A 26433-nucleotide genomic window follows, 5' to 3' on the forward strand; every position below is an offset into this window, starting at 1 on the left:
CTCTCCAGCTTGGGGAGGACCACTGTTCTCAGGAGGGCCTATTTAGCTGCTCACTGTAGAACTCGAATTAGAAGCCAGGTCTCTCTTGACACCTGTGCCATTCACCATCTTTCCATTCCATCAGTGTCAGCTCAAAGAACAATCCCTACATCCCCCACAACACCCCAGCTCCAGCTGTGGTTTTGTCCCAAGGGCAGTTAAAAGGTTGAAAGTGAAAGGATGGTAGATAAAAGGGGAAGCCATAGTTAATGAAGATTTTTAAGGGCAGATGTGAACACTTATGGGAATTAACAGGCTACACTTTACCCCTGAAACTACAGAATTTGGTTAGATCCTTGGTCTTCACTTCCCTATAGCTGACTTTTTCTCTCTCCAAACTTCCCCAAATGTAGAGTTTATTTAAAGTAATAACCCATTATATTTATTGGGTTATTACTTTAAACCCTCTCAACACCCAGGAATTGAATCCAGCAGGGATTAGCTCTGCCATGGAAAGGGAGAGGAACTGAACCAAAGGACTCAGACCAAAGTGGTACAGGTTCAAACCAGCAGAACCACGCCCAGAACTCACTCTGCATCGCTAGGCTTGTGTGCACGGAATAGCTTATAGTGCCTGTACTTATGTATTTTAATAGGGGCAACTTCTGAGTTCACTTCTCATCCTTTACTTCTCTGTGGCCCTCAGCTAATGTCTTTTTCCCCCAGTGGTCAGATACTCACAGTAGAAAAAAGGTCCCACATCCTTTGGTGGTAAGGGTGAGGATACTGCTGAGAGCATTCGTAGGCAGTGGCAGGAGTGGCAGGGTGGCCAGGGAGAGGGTGGGTCCCACTATTCCTCCATCTCCAGGGAACCAAGACCAGAAACCAGAGCCAATTCCTCCTGCTACCCAACTGCTGATAGTTCACTGGGGGAGATAGGCGACTTCTCAAAGGGAGCTTTTAAATGGCAAGTCAGACACATTAATTAGAACTTTAATATAACATGTTATTAAAAGCAGCAACTCAAAACCATAAATCTTTAGAAGGTGCACAGGATTATCGTAAGGTCAGTTGGCAGTAATGCAGCTATGATCTGGCACGAATCAAAGGCTGGGGTACAGAGTCAGGGCGACCTTGCGAGGCCGTATACTGACTTCCCAAGTGGGGAAGGTACCCTTCCCCTCCTTTTCCTCTTCAGCTCAGAGCTCTCTGGAGCTCAAGTAGAATCGGTGCATCTGTGACAGGCCTTGCTCGTCCTGTGCTCTCAGAAGCCTGGAGAGCAGGCCTGGGAGGTTGCTATGCTCTCTGAAGCCAGGCAGGAAGCCACAGATCGAGCAGGGTGCTGCCTTCTCAGCTCCCCTTCCACCTACCCCCCGTTTGGGGTTTTGGTGGCAGCAGCTATGGGGCTGAGAAGGGGGAGACCTGGGCCCAACCTCAGATCATCCCTGTCTAATCCACGCCAGGAAAAGCACCTCCAGACCACCCCTGTCTGGTCCACACCAGGGAAGCTAGGGGAAGTGAGGTCCCATCAAAAAGGCACTGTAGAAGCTGAGGCTTAAGGCAAGAGGCATCTGAACTATCCAAGGGACCCCGGGAGGCTCACAGGTGGGGAGATGGTCTGGGGAGGGGGTCAGCCTAGAATGGAAAAACCATCCCCTCACTGTTCATCCACCTTCGCTTAGCAGCTGGCAGCCTGCAAAGCCCAGCCAAGCTGAAGGCCGTGCAGCAGTTGGCAGGTCCGGTCCCCATCTGGTGCATGGCCCCCACCCCGAGTCAAGGCACATTGGTCCATTTTTCAATCAAGTGAGTCAGTTTCTAATATTTCTGGAAGCAGCAAAAATGAGGCGTCCCCTCCCATTTTTGGTTTCCCTCCAGACTGGTATGAGTTTTAATGTTGGTTCTAAGAATTCTTTTTATCTCCCACTGACAAGGGCTTCTCTTTGAGGGGACTGAATGACACAGGCCCTTTAAAACTCCCAACCTGTCCCAGAAAGTGATTGTCAGTTCAGGGGTGGGTGTGGGGGGGGGCAGGGGATACAGCAGAGGAGCCAGGGGTAAGTCCCCTGTGCTTCCCAATGGGGTCAGAGCTGGGTCAGGGGCTGAAAGAAGGGGCAGGAGCAGGACTTTCACATTTAGTTGCAGCACATGGTCCCTGGAAGAGGGCCAAGGGAGAGCCAAAGGCAGGAGCCAGGCTGTCACTAGAGGGGAGTGTGAGAGAGAGAGAGAGAGAGAGAGTGTGTGTGTGTGTGTGTGTGTGTGCGCGCGCGCCTGGAGGGTGAGGGCACATGTGGATGGAAGCTTATGTGTGAGTGAATGTGTACTGAGCTGCGTGTGTGGTGGTCTGGGGTGGGAGGCGTCAGAAACATTCGGAGGTTTAGCAGGACGTGCTTTCCTTTCCTCCCACTCTCCTTCCCTGTCTCAGGTTTTCAAGGCTACCCCTATTCCAGCAAGGCCAGGCCCCCCCACTCCATGGTCACCAAGACCATGTAGCAGTGTAGCCAAGGAAAGGAAACTGGGACCCCAGAAGCTGACACCTTAGCCTTCATAGGGCTCTGGTGTTGGTGCCTCTGAGGCAGAGACCCTGGACTCTCAAGGCCTGAGGAGTGAAGAGGCCGGTCTCTGCCTCACAGGCTTTCAGAAGCCTCCTATCCTCACCACCATTTCCAAGGATCGGGAGGGACGGGGGCGGGGGGAAGGGGGGGCAGGAAAGTGGGAGAGAAAAGCTCCCACCTTCACCCACTTTCTCAGCGGTTCTTGTTCTGCCCTTATCTGGGCTCGTGTGTGTAGTTACACAAGGGACAGCATGCATGTGTAGGTGTCTAATCACACACACCCAAAAGGGGAGAGAGAGGTAAGTGACACAAAATCGGGGACAAAGACAGATTCAGGCTTCAGGAAAAGCATCCCAGAGCCAGGGCGACACACATTGGAAGGAACAGTTTGAAGGAGTGCAGAGTGTGTGGGGGCATTTTGACCTTAGAGACACGGGCAAAGGGGTGATGAACCTGAGGCCCAAGGCAGAACGGCAGAGCGGAGGCGCAGAAGGGCCTGGGCCAGGCACCTGCAGCTCTGTCTTGCTTCCCTCCCCGTCCACTCCCTGAAGAGAACCTGGGAGCCTGCGGCTTCCACTGTCTCTTTGCTTTCAGGGCTCCTGGCACCCCCTGTGGGCTAGTCAATAAGGGGTGGTCCCTTCCCACTCCACCAGGTACTGAACCTTGCCCTCGGGCGTGACCCTCCGAGCCAGCACCTGGTACTTCTCCCCACAGGCCAACCGCCCAGCCGCACCGAAGTAGTTAGTGATGGATGACTTGAGGTGGGACAGGGATGAGTCGTCCTCACTGATGCTCTCAAATGTGTGGCTGTCAATGCTTTCGTCTGCCCTCTCAGGGCCCGAAGCACCCTCGGCCCCGCTGTCAGAGGGGCAGCGTCCACTCGGCTCGGCTGCCCGCCGCTTTGCCCGCAGTGGCGTGTAAGCTGTGGCTGCCAGCTTCCTCTTCCGGCTGCCCACTGTCCGTCTGTGGGTGGGGGGAGCAGAAGAGGGGAATGAGGGGGAATCCTCACAGCCGCCTCCTGAGCACTCCCCTGGGCACAGACCCCCCCCCCTCCCCCGACTCCGGGCGTGGATCAGCCCACTGGATCCTCACAACAGCCCCACAGGAGGGAAACAGGCTCCAGGGGAGAAGCCACCAGCCGGGCAGTGACAGAGCCAGGATTCAGACCTCGGTGTGTCCAGCTCTCTCTATATATTTTAAATATATTTTATTGATTTTTTTTACAGAGAGGAAGGGAGAGAGATAGTTAGAAACATCCATAAGAGACAAACATCGATCAGCTGCCTCCTGCACACTCCCTACTGGGGATGTGCCCGCAACCAAGGTACATGCCCTTGACTGGAATCGAACCTGGGACCCTTCAGTCCGCAGGCCGACGCTCTATCCACTGAGCCAAGCCGGTTAGGGCTCCAGCTCTATATTTAGGAAACCAGCCCTACACAGGGCCGGGGCTCCATCCTCGGTGCCTCCTGACGTCAGGCTGTGCAGAGGCCCCGCTTACACTGCCTTGTCCCTCGTCTGGGCTAGACAAGTCAAGTGGGGCCGGATGGCAGTTATGGGTCAGAGTACCCCATATCCAAGAGTCAGACAGGCATGTGCACACACATGGGCAGCAAGAGGCAGACTTGGTAGAGAAGTGGCCACACAAGAAGAGGCACACATTCAGACGCTTGAAACAGAAAGAGCCAAAGGGCTAGTGAGAAGAAACAGGAAGAAATAAGTGAAGCCCTAGCCGTTTCGGCTCAGTGGATAGAGCACTGGCCTTCGGACTGAAAGGTCATGGCTTCGATTCCAGCCAAGGGCACATGCCCAGGTTGCGGGCTCCATCCCCAAAGGAGGACATGCAGAAGGCAGTCGGTCAATGATTCTCTCATCATTGATGTTTCTCTCTCTCTCTCCTCTCCCTTCCTCCCTGATTAAAAAAATAATTTTAAAAAAAAAGTGAAAATACGGAGGCAACAGCAGAAAAAGACACCCAAACAAGAGAAAAACTCCCAAGATACACAATTCTACTTTGCAGGGACCTCTGGGACCCCAAAATAGAGCTAAAGGAGCCCAGAGTTCAGAAGCTCACCCTCCCTACGCCGCTGAGGACGGCTATTGCCAACCGGGCTGGCCCCTCCTTGCCAGCGAGGCCTCTGGGGTTTCTGTCCCCCTCCTAGATCCCACACCCTGCAGAATGTCATTCTCCTCTCCACCAGGCTTCCAAATCCACGGCTCCTTTCCTCAGAGACTGGAGCACAGAACTGGGGTCGGGACCTTGCGGTCAGAGGCACAGACATGCAACCTCCTGGCGTGCAGAGGCCAAGAGCCCCAGAGAAAGAACTACTGGTCAAATGGCCCTGAGCTGGAACCACCCAGAGAGAAATGCCACCCAGCAATCAAAGTGGAGCCACCTGAAAGCCCACTCAGCCAGAGGGTCTCAGACCCAGGCTCACAGCTGCAGAAGGCCAGGTCCCGCAGATGCACAGAATGAGCACATGGCAAGAAGTGGGAGGTGGAGGCAGCGGGTGGGGTGGGGGGTGGGGGGAGGCAGGCGGAACGGGAGTCCAGGCTGCCAGGAAGCTTACCTAGAGTCATAGGAGAGGCTGGTGGAGGCAGAGCCAGAGGTGCTGGCGGCATCCGTGGAGTCCAAGTCTGAGAAGAAGGTCTGGCCTGAGCTGGCACTGAGAGGGAAGAGAGGGTGAGCCTGTAATAGGCTCTCAGCACTGACCCCCCCCCGCCCCCCCCCCCCCCCTCTCCAGTCATCTTTGGGCCTCTCTGACCTCCCAGCAGGGGCCCACGTTCCCATTGCTGCCATCATGCCTGCAGTCGGATGGCAGTTATAGATTAGCGTACTCCATACCCAAGAGTCTGGATTGAAGTTAGGCATGTGCACACACATGGGCCTCCTCTCTGCCTGTCCACATCCTCCTCTTCCAGATTTCAAAGTCCAAGGAGTCAAGAAAGCCTTCCCTGGCCACCCTCCCCTTTTAGGAGAGCTCCCGCTCCCCCAAAAGGCTTTCTGCACTTTCCAGAGGATGCCTTCGCTGCTGGGGTGTGGAGGTGGCTCCCTCACTGTTACCTCTTTAAACTCTGAATTTCATCCAGCGAAAAGTCAAATATGCTGGCCAGGTGGTGGTTGGTGCTCCAGGCCGAGGTAAAGTCGCTCTGTGGACACAGGAAGGAGCAGGGGCGAGGGGGCAGTGAGCCTCAGGCCGCACAGCTGCCTGCCGGTGCAGCCAAGCTTCTGAGGGCTGGACCCTCCCAGGGTAAGACTCGATTCCTCTTATTCCCAGACCTGCCTGACTAGGGAGCAGGTCACCCAGTCCCGGCTCCATCTCTAGCCGACTGCATGACCTTCCCATGTCTGGGTCTCAGTGTCTCAGCTGCAAAAGTGGACAGTGAGCCCTGGTGTGTTCACTCTGAGGTGTGGGAAGACAGCAGAATGGGATGGCGGTGTGAGCGTGAAGAGCGGGAGGCGCTGCACACACTGCATCCCCAGGTGGGCAGCTGGAGGGGGAGCGAGCCCTGGAGCCCAGTGCAGGCCGGGCTCTGCTGCTACCTGAGCTGTGACCTCAGGAAAGCCACTGCCATTCCCTGGCCCCGGTTTCCCCGCCTGGACAGAGGGAACAGGGTATTACCCACCCTTGCCCCCTGCTTCAGGTTCTGGAAAGAACCTGGGGAAGATAAAGGACTGGGCTTGCAGAGCCTGGACAATTCCTACACAATTCCCCTAATATGTGCCGGACCTGTGTGTGAAATAGTAAGAAAATGAGAAACTAACACTGGGAATAGCATCTTCCAGCAAAAACTTTGATCTTTTTCTTCTATAAACTCGCCTTTTCTGCTGCTGGAATTCGTGAGGCAACAAACTGTGGAGACAGAAAAGGGAGAGGGTGGCCACTTCAGAGCCTGCAGGCCCCTGAGGTTGCCAGAGGGAGGAGAGGCAGGGGCAGGGCTGGGCCACAGCCATGGGGGCAGGACGGCCACCTTCACCAGGAGACTTGGGGAGGAAGGGGAAAGGGGCAGCAGGGTGGGAGGGGATGGAGGAGGCATGATGGGCAGAAGAGAGAAGGTGCCTTCTCAGGCACATGCATCCGGATACTCTGCCCCCACGCCCAGGAGGAGGGGCTCAGCTCCACCAGGGAGGCCAGGGACGCCTCACACTGATTTCTCTGCCTAAGCCCCCAGCCAGCAGGATTGGGTGCCCGGATCTGGCTTTGCCTCCAAGCCAGTCCATAAGAGACTGAGGCAGGAGTCCCCATGTGGGATCGGCCCTGGCTCAGCCAGACTGGCCCCCCAGGGTGCCTCCAGCGGAACCAGCAGGTGCAGGTCCTCCCTGCCTGCCCGGACTCTAGCACACACTCTGGGCCCATTGCATGGCGTGTCGCTGGGACTGGGAGCTGGGATCCAGAGTTTGGCTGCAGCCCTAGTCCCTGGGTCTCCGGGCACTGACCCAGGCTTGCTCTTTCCTCTCTTACGCAGCTCAGAGGAGGCGCCGTACTCAGTGGGCACTAGGCCCTTGTCAGGCAGCAGCTTCCCTGGCGGGTTGGGCGGGACGCGGATGCGCAGGCGGAAGATGCACTTCTTCTTCTTGATCTCCTTGCCGCAGAGGAACCTAGAGGTGGGTAGGGGAGGAGAAAGCTCTGGAGTCTGTCGGGTCCATCCTCCTGGGGAGCAGAGTCAAGCGTTAAAACTACTCTCTTCACTTCCCGGGACCCAGAGCTAAAATACAGAGTGGCCTGAGGAGACACCGATTCCTCAAAGCCTGTGGGACCAGGGGACCCAGGCGGAGGCTGAGGATGTGGCTGGTGGTTCCTGTTCTTCCACTGCCTGTGGTGGCTCTTGCTCCTCCTCTCCCGTTTCTTCTCTGCCTCAACCAGCCCCAAAGCCACCGCCCTTAGGAAGGCCTCCTGCAGCCCCGAGTGGAGCCCCATTCTGCTCTCTGCTCTCCACAAGGAGACGGAAAGCACCTCCAGGCACTGCCCTCATCTTTCCGACACCCTCTGGGCTGCTCTGAGGCTGCAGAGGGGGCTCAGTCGCAGCCCTACCCTCAGGACACTGTCCCTGGAAGGACAGGAGCCTCATGGACGCAGAGTAGGGCTGTGTCTGGGCCCCAAACCATGCGAAGGTGGGAGAGAGAGTGGGTAAGTCGGACAGCGGCAGATGGAAGCAGGGACCAGGGCTTATCCTCACTGTGTCCTCACGCCTACACAGGGCTGACACAGAGCAGCAGTTCAATAAAATAGTTGTTGATGGAACAAATAAATGAAAGAGAAGAACGGGAGCGAAAGCAAAGGTTTCAGAATGGCTGACATCCAGAATAAATAAGGCAAAGGGCCAGAGGCAGAAGGCACGGCAGGGTCTCATAGGGGCCGTGAATGCTGTGCTAAGGAGCCTGGCCATTCCCTGTGGTGGTAGCGAGGGGCGTGGCAGCTGTGAGTTCTGAGAAGAACTCAAAAGTCTGTCTGGGAAGCTACTGACTCACCTGAGAGATGGTGAGTCAATCCCTCAGAGCCTGGCCCAGAACTAGATGGCGAGGGCAGGAGGGGCCCTCAGATCAGGGCTGCAGCCCCCAGACAAGAATGTGTCGCACTGCTGGAGGGGTCAGGGGGAGCGTCACAGAGGAGGTGGGTGTCTCCCAGGGTCTTGAAGGACAAGTAGGATTTATACAAAGAGAAGGGGCAGGAGTCCCAGGCAGGGAGCAAGCTTGAGCAAAGGCTACGAGGTAGGAAAGACCTTTAGACTGAAATCCCACCTGGAGGGGCCCCACGGCACTCCCTTCCCTGCACGCACCGGCTTTTGTAACTGTTCAGCGCATTGAGGAGATGCGGTCCTCGGTCCGTCACGGGGGTGCTGGTGAGCTAAGGGGGAGCAGGCCAGCAGGACAGTCAGACCCTGGCATATGACATCTGGGGAGGCCTCCACCGACACCTCCCCCCGCCCCCCCCAAGTCTCCTGAGTCCTCCAGGTGAGAACCAGTGACTTATTGCATGACCCCACACAAGTCTTTTCACCTGAGCTCAGTTCCCATCTGTAACTGGGGAGAGTAACTCCTGTCCTAAACATATCAAGAGCTTTAAAGGTGCCCATGCCCTTGACCCATGATGCCACTCCATGACTCTATCATATGGACATACTATGAAACACAGACAAAGCTTTCCGTACAATAAGTTCGCAGCAGCATGTTCCCAATGCTGGGCCAATGGGGAGGAAACAGGAAAACTACGATGGGAATCAACGCCGCCTTTAAAATGTTTCTGAAGCTCTTTCATGATATGAAAAGGTATTTATAACATAATGAAAACTGAAAAGGGGTGTTTAAAATACTGTGTAACCTAAACCACGTAATAAAAAGTACACAGAGAAGAGAGGATGGAAGGAAATGTGTTAACAGCAGTTGTTTCTGGGTTGTGTGATGTGGGAAGCTGGGTGGCTTTTAAAAAATTTTTTTTTTATTTATTGGTTTTTTTTCAGAGAGGAAGGGAGAGGGAAGAGAGCCAGAAACATCAATGAGAGAGAAACATCGATCAGCTGCCTCCTGCACACCTCCCACTGGGGATGTGCCCGCAACCAAGGTACATGCCCTTGACCAGAAGCGTCCCTCGAACCTGGGACCCTTCAGTCCGCAGGCCGACACTCTAGCCACTGCTCAGGACTTGGGTGGCTTTTTTAACAAGCATACTCCTTATGCTTTTTGATACTTTAAAATTGTTTTACTAGAAGCATGTATGATTTTTTTTTGTAAATCAGCAAAAAATGTTGTTTAAAAAATATACCAGTTCTACCTATATTTTAGGGCTTTTAATATTTATGTCTTTTATAAATTATCAAACACTGTAAATGAAGATATTATATGAAGATCTTTTTTAAAAGTTTAAAAAAAAAAATCCTTGTCTCATCAAAGAAAGATTTGGGGCAGTCAGGAGAGAAGATGCCTCACTCTGCATGTGGTGGAGAGGATTCTAAGGGTGAAAGTGGAAGTGGCTGGGGAGGCCCTGGCTGCAGTTTGGCTCAGCTCCAAATGCCCTGCCAGTGGTCGGCAAACTCATTAGTCAACAGAGCCAAATATCAGCAGTACAACGCTTGAAATTTCTTTTGAGAGCCAACTTTTTTAAACTTAAACTATATAGGTGGGTACATTGTTATTAACTTAATTAGGGTACTCCGAAGGCTTAGGAAGAGCCACACTCAAGGGGCCAAAGAGCCGCATGTGGCTCGCGAGCCGCGGTTTGCCGACCTCGGGTCTAGACAAGTCACTGTCCACCTCTGACATCCAGAAACTCCTGTGATGCCCACTTCTGCTATTCACAGTAGGACCAGCAGGGGGCAGGCCTACTTCACTTTCCATCCTAGCCAGGTACTCTGGAGTGGGTCAAACAGCTCTGTCCTGCTTCAGCCAGTCTTGATCCCTTGCTCCCTGCAGCTAAGTCTGTGAGGTCCTAACCTGCCCACTGTCAAAATCTCGGTCAGGAAGCCCCTTGCAAGGCACAGGCTCAGAGGTGTGGACTCAGGGATACAGCAGCACAAAGGCTCTGGGTCTTAATCCCAGCCAGCAGTTTAGGAGCGAGCACTGGGACTTGGATCCCAGCCTGCACTGTGTGACCCTGGGAAACCTCTCGGAACCGTGTAACCCTACTGTGGAATGGGCTCCCGCCATTCTGCCGTCCCCCGTCCTGCCTACCTTGCCAAGCTGCAGGAGCTCCCAGTGGTGGTTGACGAAAGCCAGAATCTCCTCAAAGTCAAAATACTTCTTCTTGCTCTGCACCCCCAGGTTGTAGAGGGCCAGGTGAACTACATCCACCCTGGGCAAGGGGCAAGGAGGTGGGGCTGGGTGAGGCAGCAGGCTAAGGTCAGGGCTCAAGGACAGGGGCAAAGCTGGGGCCTGGTGGTTGGAAATGGAATTGTTCCTGGAGGAAGGGGGGAGGGGAGGAGCTGGGAGGGACAGAGGGTGCCTGGGCCAAGCCCCATCCTCTCACCATCGCAGGGGTAGCCTCTCAATGTATTCTGGGCCCTGGTTACACACAGAGCAGAAGAACAGGTAGAACCTGTGGGCGGGTGGAGAGGAGGCCTGTGGTGGGTGAGGCTCTGACACCCCACCCTAATCTAGCGCCCTCACCCCCTCACCTCCCACTGCCTTCCCATAGTCAGCTTGTTCTCATTCCTAGGGCTGGAGGCCCAGGGGGGCAGGAGTACGAACAGGGCAGGACAGAGACCCAAAAAAATACTCCCCTACCCGCCTCTAACCCCTACCTCAACCCTTTTCCCCAGTGTCACTGCCCTGGAGTGTGGCTGAGTTCAGAGAGAAGGGGTCGAGCTAGGCTGGGCTGCAGTGGTCACGCTCTTTCCCCTCTGAGACACACACACACACAATCACCCCGGCACACATATCTGGTTTGATGCACATAAGCCTCCCATGAGCTCAGCCCCACTGGTTAGAAGCTGGATCAAGTCATCCATTCACCCAGTGGTTCCTACAAACCCCTGGGCAGGATGGGGCAGGGCTTGTGTCACTCCCCCTCCCCAGACACTTAAAGAGACCGGGGCTTAGAGAAGGTAGGGCTTTGTCTAAGAGCCCCCACAAATCAATGGCAACTAGGATGTGGTCCAGAATATTCCTCTACTGAGGATTTCCCGCAGAGACGCCCCCCCTCACTTAACTAGAACCTGGCAGGTAGACTGAAGGAGTTGCTACTGCTCTCCCCGTCCCCCCACCTCACACTCAAGGATGAGCCAGATCAGATCGGCACCTACCGGTCTCCAAACATCATGGGCTCATTGAGGCACTGGGTGCAAGCCTCGTGGAACCACTGCCGGCACCGGTAACACTGCAGCATCCGCAAGTACCACCTGGAGAGCAAGAGGAGCCAGGGTCACCTGGGCCCGCACCCCCAGCCAGACAGGAGCCTCGGCAACCTTTCCCAACAGAAACCTGCCCTCCACTGGGGTAAGGGAAGGAACTCAGTGACCGAGCACTAGGCTGTGCCAGGGGAGGTCCTGGAAGCAGGGCCTTTGCTTTCATTTGGGCTCAGGATGGGCCACTAACCCCATTTTATAGACGAGTCAGAGAATGAATGGCTTGCTCAGGGTCACTCAGAAAGCAAGTGGTGGGTGGTGACTCAAATCCGGGCCTGCCTGACTTCCTAGCACCCCTCCACCAGGCCACAGCGGAGCCCCCGCCTCTGGACTGCGCCCCGCACACTTCTTCCCAAATACCACCGACAGGGCCAAGTTTGCTCAGGGGACTTCATGGGAGAATAATGGCTCCTGTAACCAACAGGGCAGCGCTGTGCCTGGTGTTCCTCGCCTGGTACTGGATCTGCCCTACCATGGCCATTCAGCAACTACTCACTGAATATAAGCTAACAGCAGAAAGGTATTCCCTTAATGACAGTCAGTGCTTGGTTCACACCTGGTCAGGTGTGGTCCATGGACCACTAGCATCAGAATCACCTGGGGTCTGGGTTACACCGCAGATTGCTTAGCCCACTGAAGAGATACTCAACCTCCCACTCTTGGTCCGCCCACAGACAGCCGCCACCGCCAGAGGGGGGAGGGGGATGCCCGGCGGCCTTACTCTCCAGGCCCGCCGCAGTAGCAGTAGCATTGCTGCTGGTTGGTGCGGTGGGGCGAGTCCCACTCGAGTTCCTCGGGCTGGTAGGAGAGCACCATCTTCACCGCCTGCAGCGTCCTGGCGATGGCGCCCTTCTTCACCGCGCCGCCTTTCTGCGGGAGATGAGGGTGCCGGTTGGGCCACAAGGGAAATGCCCACTAGGGGGACCCGCAGATCAGCCAACATAGTCAGACGCAAGGAGCTTTTCCCCAGAATCCGAAATCCATCCTCTCTTTTTCACAGGAGATGGCCATTAATAGTAATAAGCACAATAAAAGTCACAATAATAACTAGTGAGTGTGGGCACATACATGGTTTTCTCTTTTAATAGTAAGGGTCCATTTATTGGGGGCCTCCTACTCCTGACACCAAAACCGCATTCATTTCACAGTTGAGGAAACAGGCTCCGAAAGGCTAAGGAGCCTGGCCAAGTGAATGGCAGAGGTGCTGTCTGCCTCCAAAACGTTGGCTCTGTGACCCCGAGTCAGGCCGGAGCTCAGAAAGTCGCGGGACTTGTGACTGGAGAGGGGAGAGGCAGGGACTGAAGGATGAGGGGCTCACCCGCACAGCCAGCGCGAAGATGCAGCGTCGGCAGAACCAAGGTGTGAGCAGGGACCGGTCGGCGCTGCCTGCTATGGGGATGTGGCACTGCTGGTGGTAACCTAGACAGAGGAGTGTGGTGGGTGCCCCAAGGACACAGCCGAGGCCCCAGGCCGTCAGCCCAAAGGCGGCGCGGCAGGGCAGGGGAGGGCTGCAGCAAGACCTGGGTGCCTGCCAGCTGCCAGGGGACTGGCTGGCCATGCTCTCACCAAGGCAAGCCAAGTTGGTGTCCAAGCAGGCGACTAAGAGACTGCCTGGGCCCCAGTGGAGGCGGCACCAAAGTCTGACTTCAGCCTCTGTGCCCCATCTCTCCCACCTGTGCTCTCCACCCAGGGGGGCTCCAGATTTCATAACTCATCTCACTTTCCAAAGCCCCAGCTCTCTCCAAGGGTCACCTCCCTGGGACCTCACTCCCAGAGACTGGCCCCTGTCACTCTGGAGCTCGACGAGGAGCAGGAAGCCAGCTGAAGACCCAGCAGTCTGAGGCACTGCCTGTCAGGGACGTGTGTGTGTGTGTGTGTGTGTGTGTGTGTGTGTGTGTGTGTGTGTGTGGCGGGGGTGGGGCGGGGGTGAGGGGGTAGCGCAGGGCCTGGGGGAGCCACAGGCGAGGGCCGCCTGAGCGTCTGCTCATCACTCACCCAGGCCACACTTGCCACAGATGAGGATCTCATTCAGTGGCCCTGATGTCTTCCCCAGGCAGATGTTACACTTGGGCTCCTCCCCCGGAACACCAGCTGAAAAAGAGAAGCCCTCTGGTCCGGCTGGCGGAAACTGGGAGTTAAAAATCGCATCCCAGGTGCTGAGCCTCTGCGCGCTGGGCCTTGCCCCGGGCCCCGCACGCCAACTCACGGATTCCCCCCGACCACTCTGAGGGGCCTGTGGTCATCACTCCATTCTAAAAGTGGGGAAATGGAGGCCCAGAGATGTTAAGTCCCTTGATCTGCTAGTAAGCAGGGAGGTGGGATTCAAACCCATATCTGTTTGACATCAAATCCTTTGTTCTTTTGACCATATCATGCAGCCTCTCCTGCCTGATTTAACTTGATCTGTTAAGCCGTTTTTTATGTTAAATAATTTAAAAAATGTTTATAAATGTTATAATTTAACTCTGTGTTCTCACTAACAATTATGAACTCATGGGCAATCTTGTTTTGATAATATTCCCACTCACTTCCTGCTATTATTTTGCATCAAGTCCCAGATACCCAATTATTTCCATAAATATTTCAGTATGTATCTCTGAAAGACTAAAACTCTCTTTTTAAAAAAATCCAGGACAGCATCTTTATTGCACCTAAAAATTAAAAATAAGTTCTTTATATCAATTCCTTCCGTTAGTATTCACATTTCCAATTGTCTCAAATAAGTGTCATAACAATTTTAAGTTTGTTCGATTGCTTTTAAACTATAGGTTCCCTCTCCATCTCTTTTTTTCCTTTGCATTTTTTTTTTGTTTCTATTGAAGAAGAAACATGTGTTTATGTGTGAACGGTTTGAGTGAATACATTAAATACATGTTGATGTGTGTTTCTGTCTTATTTCCACTAGCAGACTGAAATGGTATCTGTTCATCAGGGTGTCCCCAGGACCTCATACACCGTGTGGTGTATGACACATGTTCAATACCTGTTTGTTGAGTTCAATAAATGCTCTCGTCCCTTATTCCTCAGTATCTGCACACTTTGTGGGTCTCAGTAAGTCTTGGGCTTCGTGAAGCGATGGATCAATACCTATGATGTGCTCGGCCTGTGCTCTCACCTTGGGAGAAGCCCCAGGGGCTGCCGTCCTGCCCTGCCCGCCCAGAGCAGGTATCTGGTGGGAGCCAAGTGATTCCCCAGGTGAGCCTCCTACTCATGGTCTGCTAAAGTGAACTGTCTTTCCTTAGCAGCTGGCTCCCTGCGCTTTCAGTAAGAGGGTAACAAGGAGAGGAGGTCCTTATTGCTTTGGATCTTTATATAATAAATTGAGGTGAGAGGGGCTTGGAGAAGAATCAGTCTGCCTTAGCCACACTATCTTGGTGATAAAGATCATTTAGAAACTCTACTGACTGCCTGGGTTCCGTGGCCCCTACTTGGCAGGCTCCTTGCAATCATCTCTTATGGTAACAAATTCTTTAGAAACTGCCCCCCTATAACTCTGGGATAAGCATTTTATGTGGATTATCTCATTTAACCACTCTGTGAGGTCAGTACTTTCATCATCTCCTTTTTTTAAAGAAGAGACTGAGGGTCAGAGAGATTATATCCCGTGCCCAAGGATATGCAGCTATTAAATGGCAGAGCCAGACCTCTGTCAAGGAGTATCTGACCCTAAAGCCTGCCTCCCTAGCCCACCACCATCACATCTATTCTCCTGTTTGAGCATGAATGGCAGGCAGGCTGCTGGGAGCTCCATGTTGAAAATATATGAGTGTTGTGACTCATTAGTGATGCCTGTCATGTACACGGGAGATGGGAGAATGGTGGCAAGAATGCCATCACTTAAGACAGTCAACTCTCTGAGGGCAGGGATGATACCCAACCCAGCTCCCTTTCAACCGTGCAAGCTGGCCCTGCTCCACTGGCATGCCCACCTTCACCTGCCTGGCCCATCTCTCCTTTCCTGCTCTGCCCCCCATGGATAGAGCTGCCTCCACTAGTTTTCTTCACATGCCGGTAGGGGACACTGTGCTCATCTAGAGACGACAATTCTGATTGCCTGGGCCCCTCCCTGTTCCTAGCCCAGAGGGACTCCAAGCTTTGTGCAGCAGATGAAGGGCAGCGAGGAGGCAGATGCAGGCCTGGGACCCACACCGCTCCCAGCACCTCCCGAGCCACTTTCTCCAGCTGCTGCCTCCTCCATAAGGCATGGGCACTCGAGGGGATGACGAATGTCATCAAAGGCCTTTCCATGAAAATGTACAACTGATCATCTGATGGGCATCTCAGGGGTGTTTGGGGGTTCATGGACAAGGTCAGATACCGGGAATAAGAGGCAGAAGAAGAGAAGGAAAAAAATTGAGGTGGAGGAGGAGAGAGGACAGAGGGTGGGTGGGGCAGGGGTGTCTGAAACCTTAGGAATACTCACCATGCTGTATGTCCTTCCACAGGACCCAGTATTTGGAATTATCTTCAAAAGTCACAAGGCAGCTCTGCTTTGAACTGCTGACCTGGGGCACAGAGAGGAAGGTGCAATGTGAGCTGGGGAGAAGCCATGGAACCTGGTCTTCCTCTCCCATTTTTGTCCCCACAGGACACAGAGATTAACATGACCCCCCCTCCTTGTGCTCCAGAAAGTAGAGGTGGGCCAGAGGGGAGGTAGATGGCAGCTCCTGGAGGTAGTACATGCCCAGCCACTGGACTTGTACAGTCAGGGACGAGGGACAACTTGGTGGGAATGTTGAGAACAGAACAAGCCAGATGGTCATCTGTGATCCTCTCCAATCTGATCCCATTTTGCTTTGTAGGCTCGAAAGGTGCTTTTTTAAAGAACTGGTTGGGTGATATTAGCTCTAAGACTGGCACCTGCAAAAGCTCCTTCCATATTCAGCTTTTGAGCATGAAGGACAAGAAGGGAATTTCCCAGCAATACTCCATCCTCCATCACCAGCCTAGGCCATAGGATAAGCAGAGAGATGCTGAGCCTGGGAACAGGGGCCGGGGAGAAAAGGTTTACCCTCTTGATCTTCCCAAGGTAATACAGTCCATCTGTCCACCGGCACAGCACATACTGGCCCTCCGTCAGCTTGGACATCAGGTCTTTGAAGTTGTTCTTGGCTTTTGCCAGGGCCCCCTTGTTGGGGAGGTGACTGGTGGCACCATAGGAGTCCCGAGTCCCTGGGTCCAGAGCTCGATTCTCCATCGGTTTCCACTCTTACTGGAAGAGAAAGAGAACAGGCTTTTTACTCCTTGCTTCAGGGACAGGAGAAGGAAGGGAACCACCATGTATGTGATGTGTGGTATGTGCCAGATGCATTTATTATCTCACTGGATCTTCATGACAACCCTGCAAGGGAGACACTCTTATTCCCATTTTACAGGTAGGAAAACTGGGCTTTGGCAAGGGAAAGTGGCTGGTCCAGGGTTGAGCCATGGCTCATAATCAGGTGAGCCCTGCCGGAAGCTAATTCCAGCATGTCATAAATGCAAGAAGTTTCATCAAAAGGTTGATGGAACTTGGGGATTCAGCAGGGCTGAATACATATTACCTGCTGCTGGAATAGCTAAGACTTAGCTGCTAAATGCATTTCCCCACACCTAAAGATTTGCATATATTATTGACTGTTGGCAGACAGCTGAGGACATTTTAATCTACATGTTATTGCCTCCTGCAGGCCAAACACCTGAACAGCCCAAGGCAGTTCCCCCAAAACTAACAATGCCTACTGTATACCAAACTTTAGCCTTTGATATGTATATCTACCTTGCCTTAGGGCATTTGTGTTAATAAAGAGCGAGGGGTCTGGAGATTCAAAGAACTTGGTTCCTATAGCCAAGCCTCCTCTGGCTCCCCCACGGATTACAAATGTATATTATATTTCTAGTCTCTTTATTAATTTACGCTGCAGTGCCTTCTCCAGATTCCTGAACCCTTCTAGATGCCGAGAAACACCTGCCAGCCTTAGAGCCCAGCCTAAGTCCTGGCCTCCTTCCCACCCCTACCACACTGCCTTCTACAGAGAAGAATCTCAGCCAGCCACAGAGCAAAGTCTTGCAGGTCAGGGGTCTGAACCACACTCTCTGGCTTAGGAACCTGAGGCTTTATCCCTTAAGCTGGTGATTTTCAACCCTTTTTACCTTATGGCACACATAAACCAATTACTAAAATTCTGCAGCCTACCCCAAAAATGTATTTTTTGCCAATCTGACAAAAAAAAAATAAGTATAATTTTGACTGATTTACAAAATAATAGTAATAGTAGTAGTAATTACCTATCCTTTTGCTCCAAAGTGACTTTTTAAAAAAGACAGGTGCCTAGCCCTGGCGCTGTGGCTCAGTTGGTTGGAGCGTCCTCCTGTGTACCAAAAGCAGTCAGGGCACATGCCCAGGTTTAGGGTTCGATCCCTGATCAGGGTGGGTATGAGAGGCAACTGATTGATGTCTTTTCTCTCCCTCTCCCTTCCTCTCTCTCAGATCAGTAAAAACACATCCTTGGGTGAGGATTAAAAAAAAAAAAAAAAATCAGGTGCCTATACTTGTATATAAGGATTTCTGGTACCAAGAATTAACTAATCAGACCCAACCTTGTTATGCATCATGACCAATAAGATGCAATTCTATTATATTTATAGTTCAATTCAGGGCATTCACACCTGAAGGGTATTTTTGTGTTGGCTGTTGTCATTTTTTCCCTTTGATTGAATTTATTGGGGTGACACTGGTTAACAAAATTATATAGGTTTCAGGTGTACAATTCTATAACACATCATCTGTACACTGTTTTGTGTGTTCGCCACCCCAAGCCAAATCTCCTTCCATCACCATTTATCACCCCCATACCCTCCTCCACCTCCCCTACACCTGTTGTCATTTTATAATTTGACAATCTAAGGGAAAAGAGATCAGTGCCCCTGACTAACCAGTCAGGTATTGCATATTTTAAAAATTCTTGTGCCACACGGGTTGAAAATCACTGCCATAAGCAAGTATAGTGCATGCTCTCTGAGGGGCGGACCTTCTCCAGGGAGCAGCGGGAAGTCTTATACTCTCCACTTTTAACCCGAGAGCTGGCAGAGAAAATTTACCCAGAAAGGAAATCGCCTGTGTGGCTTTGTGAACTGTTGTAGACTCGACCATCTGTGTCTTCTGTAATCTCCCTTTCTGCTCTCAATTATGGGATGATTTAATGGAAACCAGTGCTGGGACATTTAAACGTACTTATGCTTTTACTCAGATGCAAAGTTGCTTGGAATAGCTGTCACCCCCATGCTACTCTCTCCATGCCTGGTTCTCACCAGCCTATCAAATGCTTTCACTCTTCCTGTAATGATACTACTGGGGTCCCCAGAACCCCCAAGCACATCAGACCTCTCCAACCAATGAGCTGCCACAGCTGCCAACTTTACACACAGTGACTTCCCTCTGACTTTTTCACCCTTCTTCCTGGTCTAAGTTAGCGCCTCACCTGCCTGGGCCATTGAGTCATTCCATAACTGTTTACTGAGCTTTGTGCTCACCTATGCTGGGCACCTGGGGGTGGGAATGATACCACCAGCGCCCAGGGCTGCCTCCCCACCAGACTCTTCTACGGGGCCAATTCCCATCTTCTTCTCTGCCAGAAACCTTCTGTGGCTCCCAGAGCCTTCAATGGCAGTTGAAGCCCTCCCCAAAGCCCCCTCCGGCCCTCTCTGGCCTCACCTGGCTGCAAGCTCCTCCACACACTCCCCACTAAGCCAAACACTGCCTCCCTCTGTTCCCTGCACCCCTCTCTCTCTGCCTTGGCGCTGGGCACCTGGTGTTATGATTATCTCTACACTGGGAGAGAGTCCCATGTATTTTCCGTTTGAGTGTGTACTCCTGTGAGACTGTGTTGGATGTCTACAACAGTATGTCGGTGAGCATATAAAGCTAAATACCTGTGTATGGCACGTCAGGGGCCCCCCCGGCAGGCAGGGCACCGCGGGGGTCTTGGCTCTCCAGACAGGAGCGCGGCCATCGCGTCCGCCTCCCTTGTCCCCATTCCTCTCTTTTCTCCAGTTCAGAGCGCACAGGCACTGAGCAGAGCATTCGGTCCGAATCCCTGCCTTCTCCACCACCTGACTCCCCTGCTCGGCGAGGTCCCCGCCCGCCGGGCTCGGGGCCCGGGCCGCGGCAGGTTCACAAACTGACACTTCCTCCCCTGCCGCGCCGCCAGGAGCCAGCCGGGTCGCCGCGCCCCCGCCCCACCGGCTGGGCGAGGGGGCCCCCGGGTGGCGCCCCCCCGCCCTGCGTCTCATCCCCCCCGGGGCGGGCCCCCGAGGGCTGTGATTGGCTGATTCAAACCCATCTGCAAAGAAATGCCTCTTTGCGGGTTCCCGTCGGCGTCCAGTTCAAATCCGCGGCACCCGGAGCGCGGGGCCAGGCGGGGGCAGGAAGCGAGGATGATTCATACGCCGGGGCCTCTCCCAAGGCGGCCGTTGGGTTTTTAAAAAGGTTGTTGAGGAGAGGAAAAAAGCTGCACAAGTACCCCCTACGGATCCGCGCTCCGCTCTTCCGTCACTCGGACGCCGGGCCTCCCCCTTCCCCAATCTGCCGCAGCCTGACTTCGGACGTGAGCAAAATCCCAAACGCACCCGTTGGTCTCGCCTACACCCCACTCCTCCCCGGAGCAGGAAAAGTAAAGATTTAGGGCAAAGGAATAGAGACCTGTCACCCACGCTCCGCAAAGGCTCGGGGACCCGGGCGGAGCGCCCGCCGCGGACACCGGTCATCCCCCTCCATCCCCCAGGCGCGCGGCTCCCCAGGACTCCAACCCCCTCCCCCCGCCCCGCGGCGTTCGCCAGCCCGAGTTCTGGGAGATTGCGAAAGAGAGACGTGCGCAGGGGAAGCGTGCGGCTCAGCGTCCCCGGCCCGGCCGGCCGCCTGCAGCGCTCAACTTACCGCGAGCCTGCGTGTCCGCCGGTCCCACTCGGAGTCTGGCCACTAGGCGCATCCGCGGCAGAGAAGGCTGCGCTCGGCCCGCGGCTGCCCGGCCGAGTGTCCGCTCGTGGGGCCGGGGTCGGGGTCTCGGCGGGGGCGGGGCGGGGCGGGGGCGCCGTGGGGAGGAGGGGGGAGGAGAAGAAGGGAGGGGCCGGGGCGCTCAGGAAGGGGCCCCCCGGGCGCGGGGCGCCATCTTTTTCGCGTTTTCCCGCGAATTATTGACGTCCCGCTTATGTAATTAGCGGGGCCCGCGCCGGCCTCGCCATTGGAGCCCGCGGCCGCGGGGCCCTGCAGCGCCCCCGCCCGCCCGCCCGCGCGCCCGCCCCGGGCCGCCCCCGCCCGCCGCGGGCGCGCATCTTCCTCCGCCGCCGCCGCCGCCGCCGCCGCGCACCAGGCGGGCGCACACACGCGGCGAGTGCACGGCCGCAGGGGCAGAGCCGAGACGCGGCCGCGCCACGGGGCGCAGGCACAGCCCGGGCACCCACGGGACAAGCACCGCGCGGGGCGCTCAGGGCGGGCACACGCTTGCCGAGGAAACAGCTCTGCGCGCAGCCACAGACCGGCAGCTGGCACAGACGGCAGGGACGTGCAGGCTCACAGCGTAGATGCGACCCAGGGCGACCCAAACGGGATTCACACAACACCAACGCCACGACACCCTGCGCTGGCAGCGCGGTCAGCACAGAGGCACAGCTTGAGCATAACCCAGAAACATACACAGCACAGACGCAAGTTCACACCACACCGTATATGTGACACGAACATACAACAGACGGCCACAGAGTGTAGACACATACAAACAAGGAGAGACACAGTATACACAGTATAGACGCGGCAACAGGACTTACGTGTAAGGCAGACAAACAGGCACAGTAACAAAGTATATTCACTGAGTGCCCCCCTGCGGGGGGACTAGAACTGGGAGCTGCGGGGCGCACAATCTCATGGGGCATCAGGTGTTGGTACAAGGAGTGATAACACATGTAAACATGACAGGCGTGGTGCAGTGAACGGGATGTGGAATCGGAGGAGTCCTGCCTTTGAGTTCAGCATTGCCTTGGAGCCAGTGTGGGATCTTGGGTGGTGAGCTAGTTCCCCTTTGGGGCGCTGTTCCTCAAAGGGGGTAATAATACTACTCCATCTCACAGGGCTGTTGCATAGATGAGGTTAAAATTAGATTATGAATGAAGGTTAAAATGGCATGATGAAGGATCAGGTACTTTTGTATTAAAAAAAAAGTGGTGTGTAAAGTGAGGTGTTATTCAAACAGGAAATTACAGTGTCACCAGTGATGTTTAGAGGCAACTGTAACTTTGAATTGAGAAGAGAGGCTATATATATATAAAATCATGGGAAAGGTGGCATTTAGGTAGAATGTGGAACTAGGGAGGTGAGCCTGCCAGGTGTAGGAGATGGTACCTGCAGGAGCCTGGTATGCAGTGAGTTGTGTGCATTGGGCTGGAGTTCAGGTTCTGCAGGGAAGCAGTGGAAGGCGAGGTTGGAAGAGAAGGTGGAGCTGAGTATAATGGGCTGAACTTGATTTTCAGCTCACTGGCCATCCAGGGCCACTGAGCAAGGTGGCAAGAGTGCATGTTCTAGAGGAGACATTGGAAGTCTAGAGCAGAGAAATGCCATAATCTGAATTTCCTTTGGGCCCTGGTAGAAGTAAGTTGAAAGTGTAAGACAAACAAGAAAAAGACAAACAGTCCAATTAAAAAAAAAAAAAGGTTAAAAATAACAGGCAATTCACAAAAGAGGAAAACGTAATGGCCAAAAATATGAAACAAGGTTCAACCTCACTGGCCATGTGAGAGATGCAAATGGAGAGTCCGTTTTACATCCAGCAGACTGGCAAAGAGGAAGAAGCCTGTCCATGTGGGGAGAGGGAGAAGGGTGGCGAGGATGTGACAGCTTGGAACCCTCACGACACCATCAACGGAGGCATAAATGGCCACCACTGCTTTGGAGTGGATTTGGGTAACATCCAACCAAGTTCAAGATGCTCTCATCCACAGTTCACTGACGCCGCTCTACTCCACATGTAATTGTGAAAATTAGACACTGGTTAATGATTCATGAACAACCATCCAGATAGATACGTTGTGACCTATGTATACCATGGAACAATATGCTGAGAATGAAAAGAAACTAAGGCTATAAGCTTTATCGGAGATGTTGTGTAGGAAAAGAAAAGATCAAGTTGTAGAGTAGGTACAGTGTGATACAAGCAGTTGTTTTAAACATTCAAAACTGCTACGTGTATATTTTTAGGGATCGGTCAGATAGGACAAGCATGGAATATCACAGATACCACATCTAGAAGAGTGGTTATCTCTGGGAAGGGAGGGATGGCAATGCCATCAGAAAGAGGTACACAGGGATTTAATTATATTTGTAATGTTTTATTTCTTAGAGGAAGCTATCTGAAGCAAATGTGACAAGGTGTCAAGATTTCACAATGCTGGGGCCATGGTTGTTCTTTCGGACCCTTCTCCTTCTCAAGTCTAAAACTTTTTCTCTGTGTTTGAAACATTCGGTAATATAAACATGGAAGGAGCAGGGAGACTGCCAGAATGGCTGAAGGAGTGATTCGGTCACGTGTGCAGGGCCATTAGAGCTCAGTGCCCCAACACGTCTGTTATGTGACTTGCCACAGCTTGGTGAACCAGGCCCAGAAGGGGCAGATCTCCGTGTGGGGGAGAGAGTGGAGGCCTGGGAGGTGGAGCGATTTCCCCAAGGTCTCACAGAGTAGGGAGTTAGGGCTCCTCCCGGGACCCTCAGCTGTGTCTGCACTTGCACAGCAGGGGAGACCACCACAGGCCAAAGATCATCAGAGAAAGTCTCCTGCCTCCATCTCCTCCTACATCTGCAACATTATCCTATGTTTTATTTCAGTTAAAGACAACTTGGAAAATGTAGAAAAGCACAAGGAAGAAAATAAAACTCATTTGTGACGTTCCACTGTCTTTTAAAAGTCAACTTCAGAGGAATGTAGGTGATTCACATACAATAAATTCATCTTTTTTTAAAATAGATCATCAGTTTTTTAAATTTATTTTTTTTAGAGCAAGAGGGAGAGAGATAGAGAGCTCGAAACATTGATGAGAGAGAAACATCATCTATCAGCTTCCCCCTGCACCCCCCTACTGGGGATTAAGCCTGCAACCTGGGCATGTGCCCTGACCAGGAATTAAACCAGTGACCTCTTGGTTTCTGAGTTGATTCTTAACCATTGAGCATCACTGGTCAGGCAAATTCACCTATTTTAAACGCACAGTACTATCTTGAGAGAACGTGGCTTCATTTGGGAAATCTGTTGACCACTAGACTAGTTAGAATATATGAAAGGGCTCTACTAAAAAAGAAAATTTTTTTCACAAGTATGAATACTTATACTATAGTGCAGTTTTTGGAAACAATTATGATAAAGGTGCTGTCGCCCTTGAAAGCAGGTAGGCAGCTAGGTGGACCCATCCTATCTAATAAAAGGGTAATATGCAAATTAACCATCACAAAGATGGCGGCGCCCAGTCCCCTCAGCCTTGCTGGAGTCCCCCAGTCCTGGGGGGCCAGCTGCTGAGAGGTGCAGTGTGAGCGGCCTGGCGGAATGCTTGCTTCGTTGTTGTGGTGACGACGCAAGTGTCCCGCCCCGGCCGAGGAGAGCCTCTGGGCAGTGGGTGCAGAGCAGCCAGGTCCTGCAGAGAGCAGAGAACCACAGGGAGTGGGCCTAAGCCCTCAGGGCTCCCGGATTGGAGAGGGTGCAGGTCAGGCTGAGGGACCCACCCGTGCATGAATTTCGTGCACCAGGCCTCTAGTTATTGTTAACACCATTTAAAAATTAAAGAAACAAAAACCAAAAAAGAAAAACACAGAACAGATGACAGGGTCAGACTATGACCTGCTGAAGTGCTTGTGGCCTTGGTTAGCTGCCAAGCCATAAACACCTTTACCTGTGGCTTTTGTGGGAAAATGAGTGCCTGCCCTCTCTGCGAGCCCAGGAGGGTAGAAAAAGGGAGCCTTCACCCACGCAGGGGGGTCCTCTTGGAAACTCGAAGTTGCTGTGGAATCACGGGTAGGTCTTATCTCTTCTCTGAGCTGTAGTCTGCCTGTCTGTTAAAAATAAAGTGGTGCCTTGTTTACATTTTCAACATTCCATAGGCAGCGGTTATGGGTTACAGAAACGTGCTGTGGGCAGGCACTTTGCTAGGAATGGGGGGTGAGGGAAGGACAATGTGCCATAAAGATGAATGATGCTGCCTCTGACAGGGCTGGGGAGGAGGGGTACAGACACATCAGTAGGTAAATCAGCAGGTCAAGGGTAAATGGGCAAATGAGCCATAATTAGCTCAGATTTACATCATGTTACTTTTGTCAGCTCTCCAGCAGTCCTCTTGAATTTTTCTGCCAAAACTTCTTTAAAACCCTTCTGGTTGAGTGTTCATTCTTACAAATTGCGGAGGGCGTTTGTGCCTGGGTGAGGGAGTGTCTGTGTGACCTTCAGGACCTCTTTCAGCTCAGAGAGGCTGTGGCTGCCACTGGAATTCCATGGCTATTTAAGATCATCTTTGCTGTCTCTGGCTGAGAAACTTGCTGTGGTCTCTCTCTTTGGTGGGTTCTGCTCCCTGATCTTTGGGCATAAATTGGGGCAATAGCTCCACGAGGTTTAGATGGAACCATTCAGATCTGCATCTTATGGCTGCTTCTTCCAAGATCCTAGTTCAAGGTCCCATACGCCTCCTGCCACAGAGGAGAGGAACCATCTGGGCCACACCTGCATGGAGGGTAGCCCAGCTTGGGTGGGAGACTCCCTGGGTCGGAGCCTGTGAGCTGAGAGGTCCTCATTCCAGATGTGGTTCAGACCTTTGTGTCTGGATCCCACCTGTGAGGCTTCGACAGGCCCAGGGTGTGTGTGGTGGCGGTGTGTCCAGGCAGCTAGGAGAGAAGGGGAGGGAATCCGGAGCAGCTGGCATTCAGGAAGGAGGCCCCGGGATGTATGTAGGGTCAGTGGGGACAGCAGGCAGAGTATGCATGGATCTTCAGCTAAAACGGAGAGATGTTAAGGCAGCGGGCGGGGGGGGGGGGGGGGGAGCCCTGTGAAAGGGGAGAGACAGCACAGGTCTCTGCAGCAAGGGGCTCAGTCTGTGCAGGTCACAGGGAGAGCAAGGAGCCCAGGCTCAAGTAGTGAATAACCTATTCACAACCCTCCAGGGTCAGCCTGACATTCTGCAACCCCCTCCCCTCCTCCCCCCGCCCGCCCCCCTCCCGACCTCCTGGTGTGAATGAGGAACCATGTCCTCTTCTGCAGCCTGGAGATGATCCAATGTCAGCTTGTGCGTTTCCCACTCCACTCCCAACCCCTCCCCACACACACCACCAATCATGGGACAGTATGGGGAGGACCCTTCTGTGATGGTTAATTTTGTGTCAACTTGGCTGGGCTCTAGCACCCAGTTGTTTAATCAGACACTAATCTAGGTGTGGCTGTGAGGGATTGTGTGGTGTGGTAAACGTCTACAGCCAGTTGATTTAAGTGAAGATTACCCTCCATAGTGTGGGGGCCTCGCCCAATCAGGAGGAGGTTTTAGGAGCAAAAGCTGAGGTTTCCCAACGAAGAAGAAACGCCTCCTCAAGATGCAGGATTAACTCAGCCCGTTTTGTCAGCCAGCACGACAGACCTCAGACTTGGCAGACCCACAGTCATGTGAGCCAGCTTCTTACGACTAAAATAAAGACATCTTCAAATATATCTATAGCCAATGAGTTCTGTTTCTGGAAAACCCTGACTGATGACCCATCTGTCATAGTCCCTGAGATCAGATCACTGGGCAGGTCTCTCATAGCCCATCTCCTGAGCACCCACTGACACATATGCATGCAGGCCCCCGTATTCCTTGCCCTCCTGCCCCTCTGCCTGTGCACCCCAGCTTGTCCCTCCTCTGCAGAGCGTACTCCTGGGTTTTCCTGCTTCTCCACACTCAGGACCCTAAAGGGGCCAGGAGGACCCAGATGGGAGTGGAATTGCAGAAGAGCGAAGTTGATGGTGGCTTGAAGGCTGGACCCCAGCGGTGAGCCAGGAACAGATCCGCCTGGTTGTTCAGGACGCGGGCAGCA

The 26433-nt window shown here is 53.4% G+C and overlaps 1 protein-coding gene across 9 annotated transcripts in view; it reads right to left on the reverse strand.

The window, feature by feature from the left end:
* The window catches only part of PHF19 (PHD finger protein 19), a 29934-nt gene extending 9517 nt beyond the window's left edge, over positions 1 to 20417 (reverse strand). For 2 of the 9 annotated variants that reach the window (XR_004971159.1, XM_036329857.1), the window contains exons 1-15: positions 20284 to 20403; positions 16381 to 16577; positions 15793 to 15874; positions 13365 to 13487; positions 12688 to 12788; positions 12091 to 12239; positions 11268 to 11363; positions 10493 to 10561; positions 10198 to 10318; positions 8310 to 8377; positions 6970 to 7131; positions 6298 to 6385; positions 5596 to 5681; positions 5102 to 5197; positions 3265 to 3494 (exon numbers count right to left, since the gene is read on the reverse strand). Coding sequence is in view for 8 of the 9 variants with exons in the window: in XM_036329857.1 (XP_036185750.1) it covers positions 3265 to 3494; positions 5102 to 5197; positions 5596 to 5681; positions 6298 to 6385; positions 6970 to 7131; positions 8310 to 8377; positions 10198 to 10318; positions 10493 to 10561; positions 11268 to 11363; positions 12091 to 12239; positions 12688 to 12788; positions 13365 to 13487; positions 15793 to 15874; positions 16381 to 16577; positions 20284 to 20335 (1720 nt within the window). In the remaining variant the exon portion in view is untranslated. Of the gene's footprint in view, positions 1 to 956; positions 3495 to 5101; positions 5198 to 5595; positions 5682 to 6297; positions 6386 to 6969; positions 7132 to 8309; positions 8378 to 10197; positions 10319 to 10492; positions 10562 to 11267; positions 11364 to 12090; positions 12240 to 12687; positions 12789 to 13364; positions 13498 to 15792; positions 15875 to 16380; positions 16582 to 19280; positions 19548 to 20283 lie in introns of those variants that run through there. The other 7 variants (XM_036329854.1, XM_036329852.1, XM_036329853.1 and 4 more) reach the window with 7 other exon arrangements.
* Positions 20418 to 26433: the final 6016 nt, after the last annotated feature.

This window comes from Myotis myotis, unplaced genomic scaffold, assembly GCF_014108235.1.
Source record: "Myotis myotis isolate mMyoMyo1 unplaced genomic scaffold, mMyoMyo1.p scaffold_m19_p_12, whole genome shotgun sequence".
NCBI classification, from domain to species: domain Eukaryota; kingdom Metazoa; phylum Chordata; class Mammalia; order Chiroptera; family Vespertilionidae; genus Myotis; species Myotis myotis.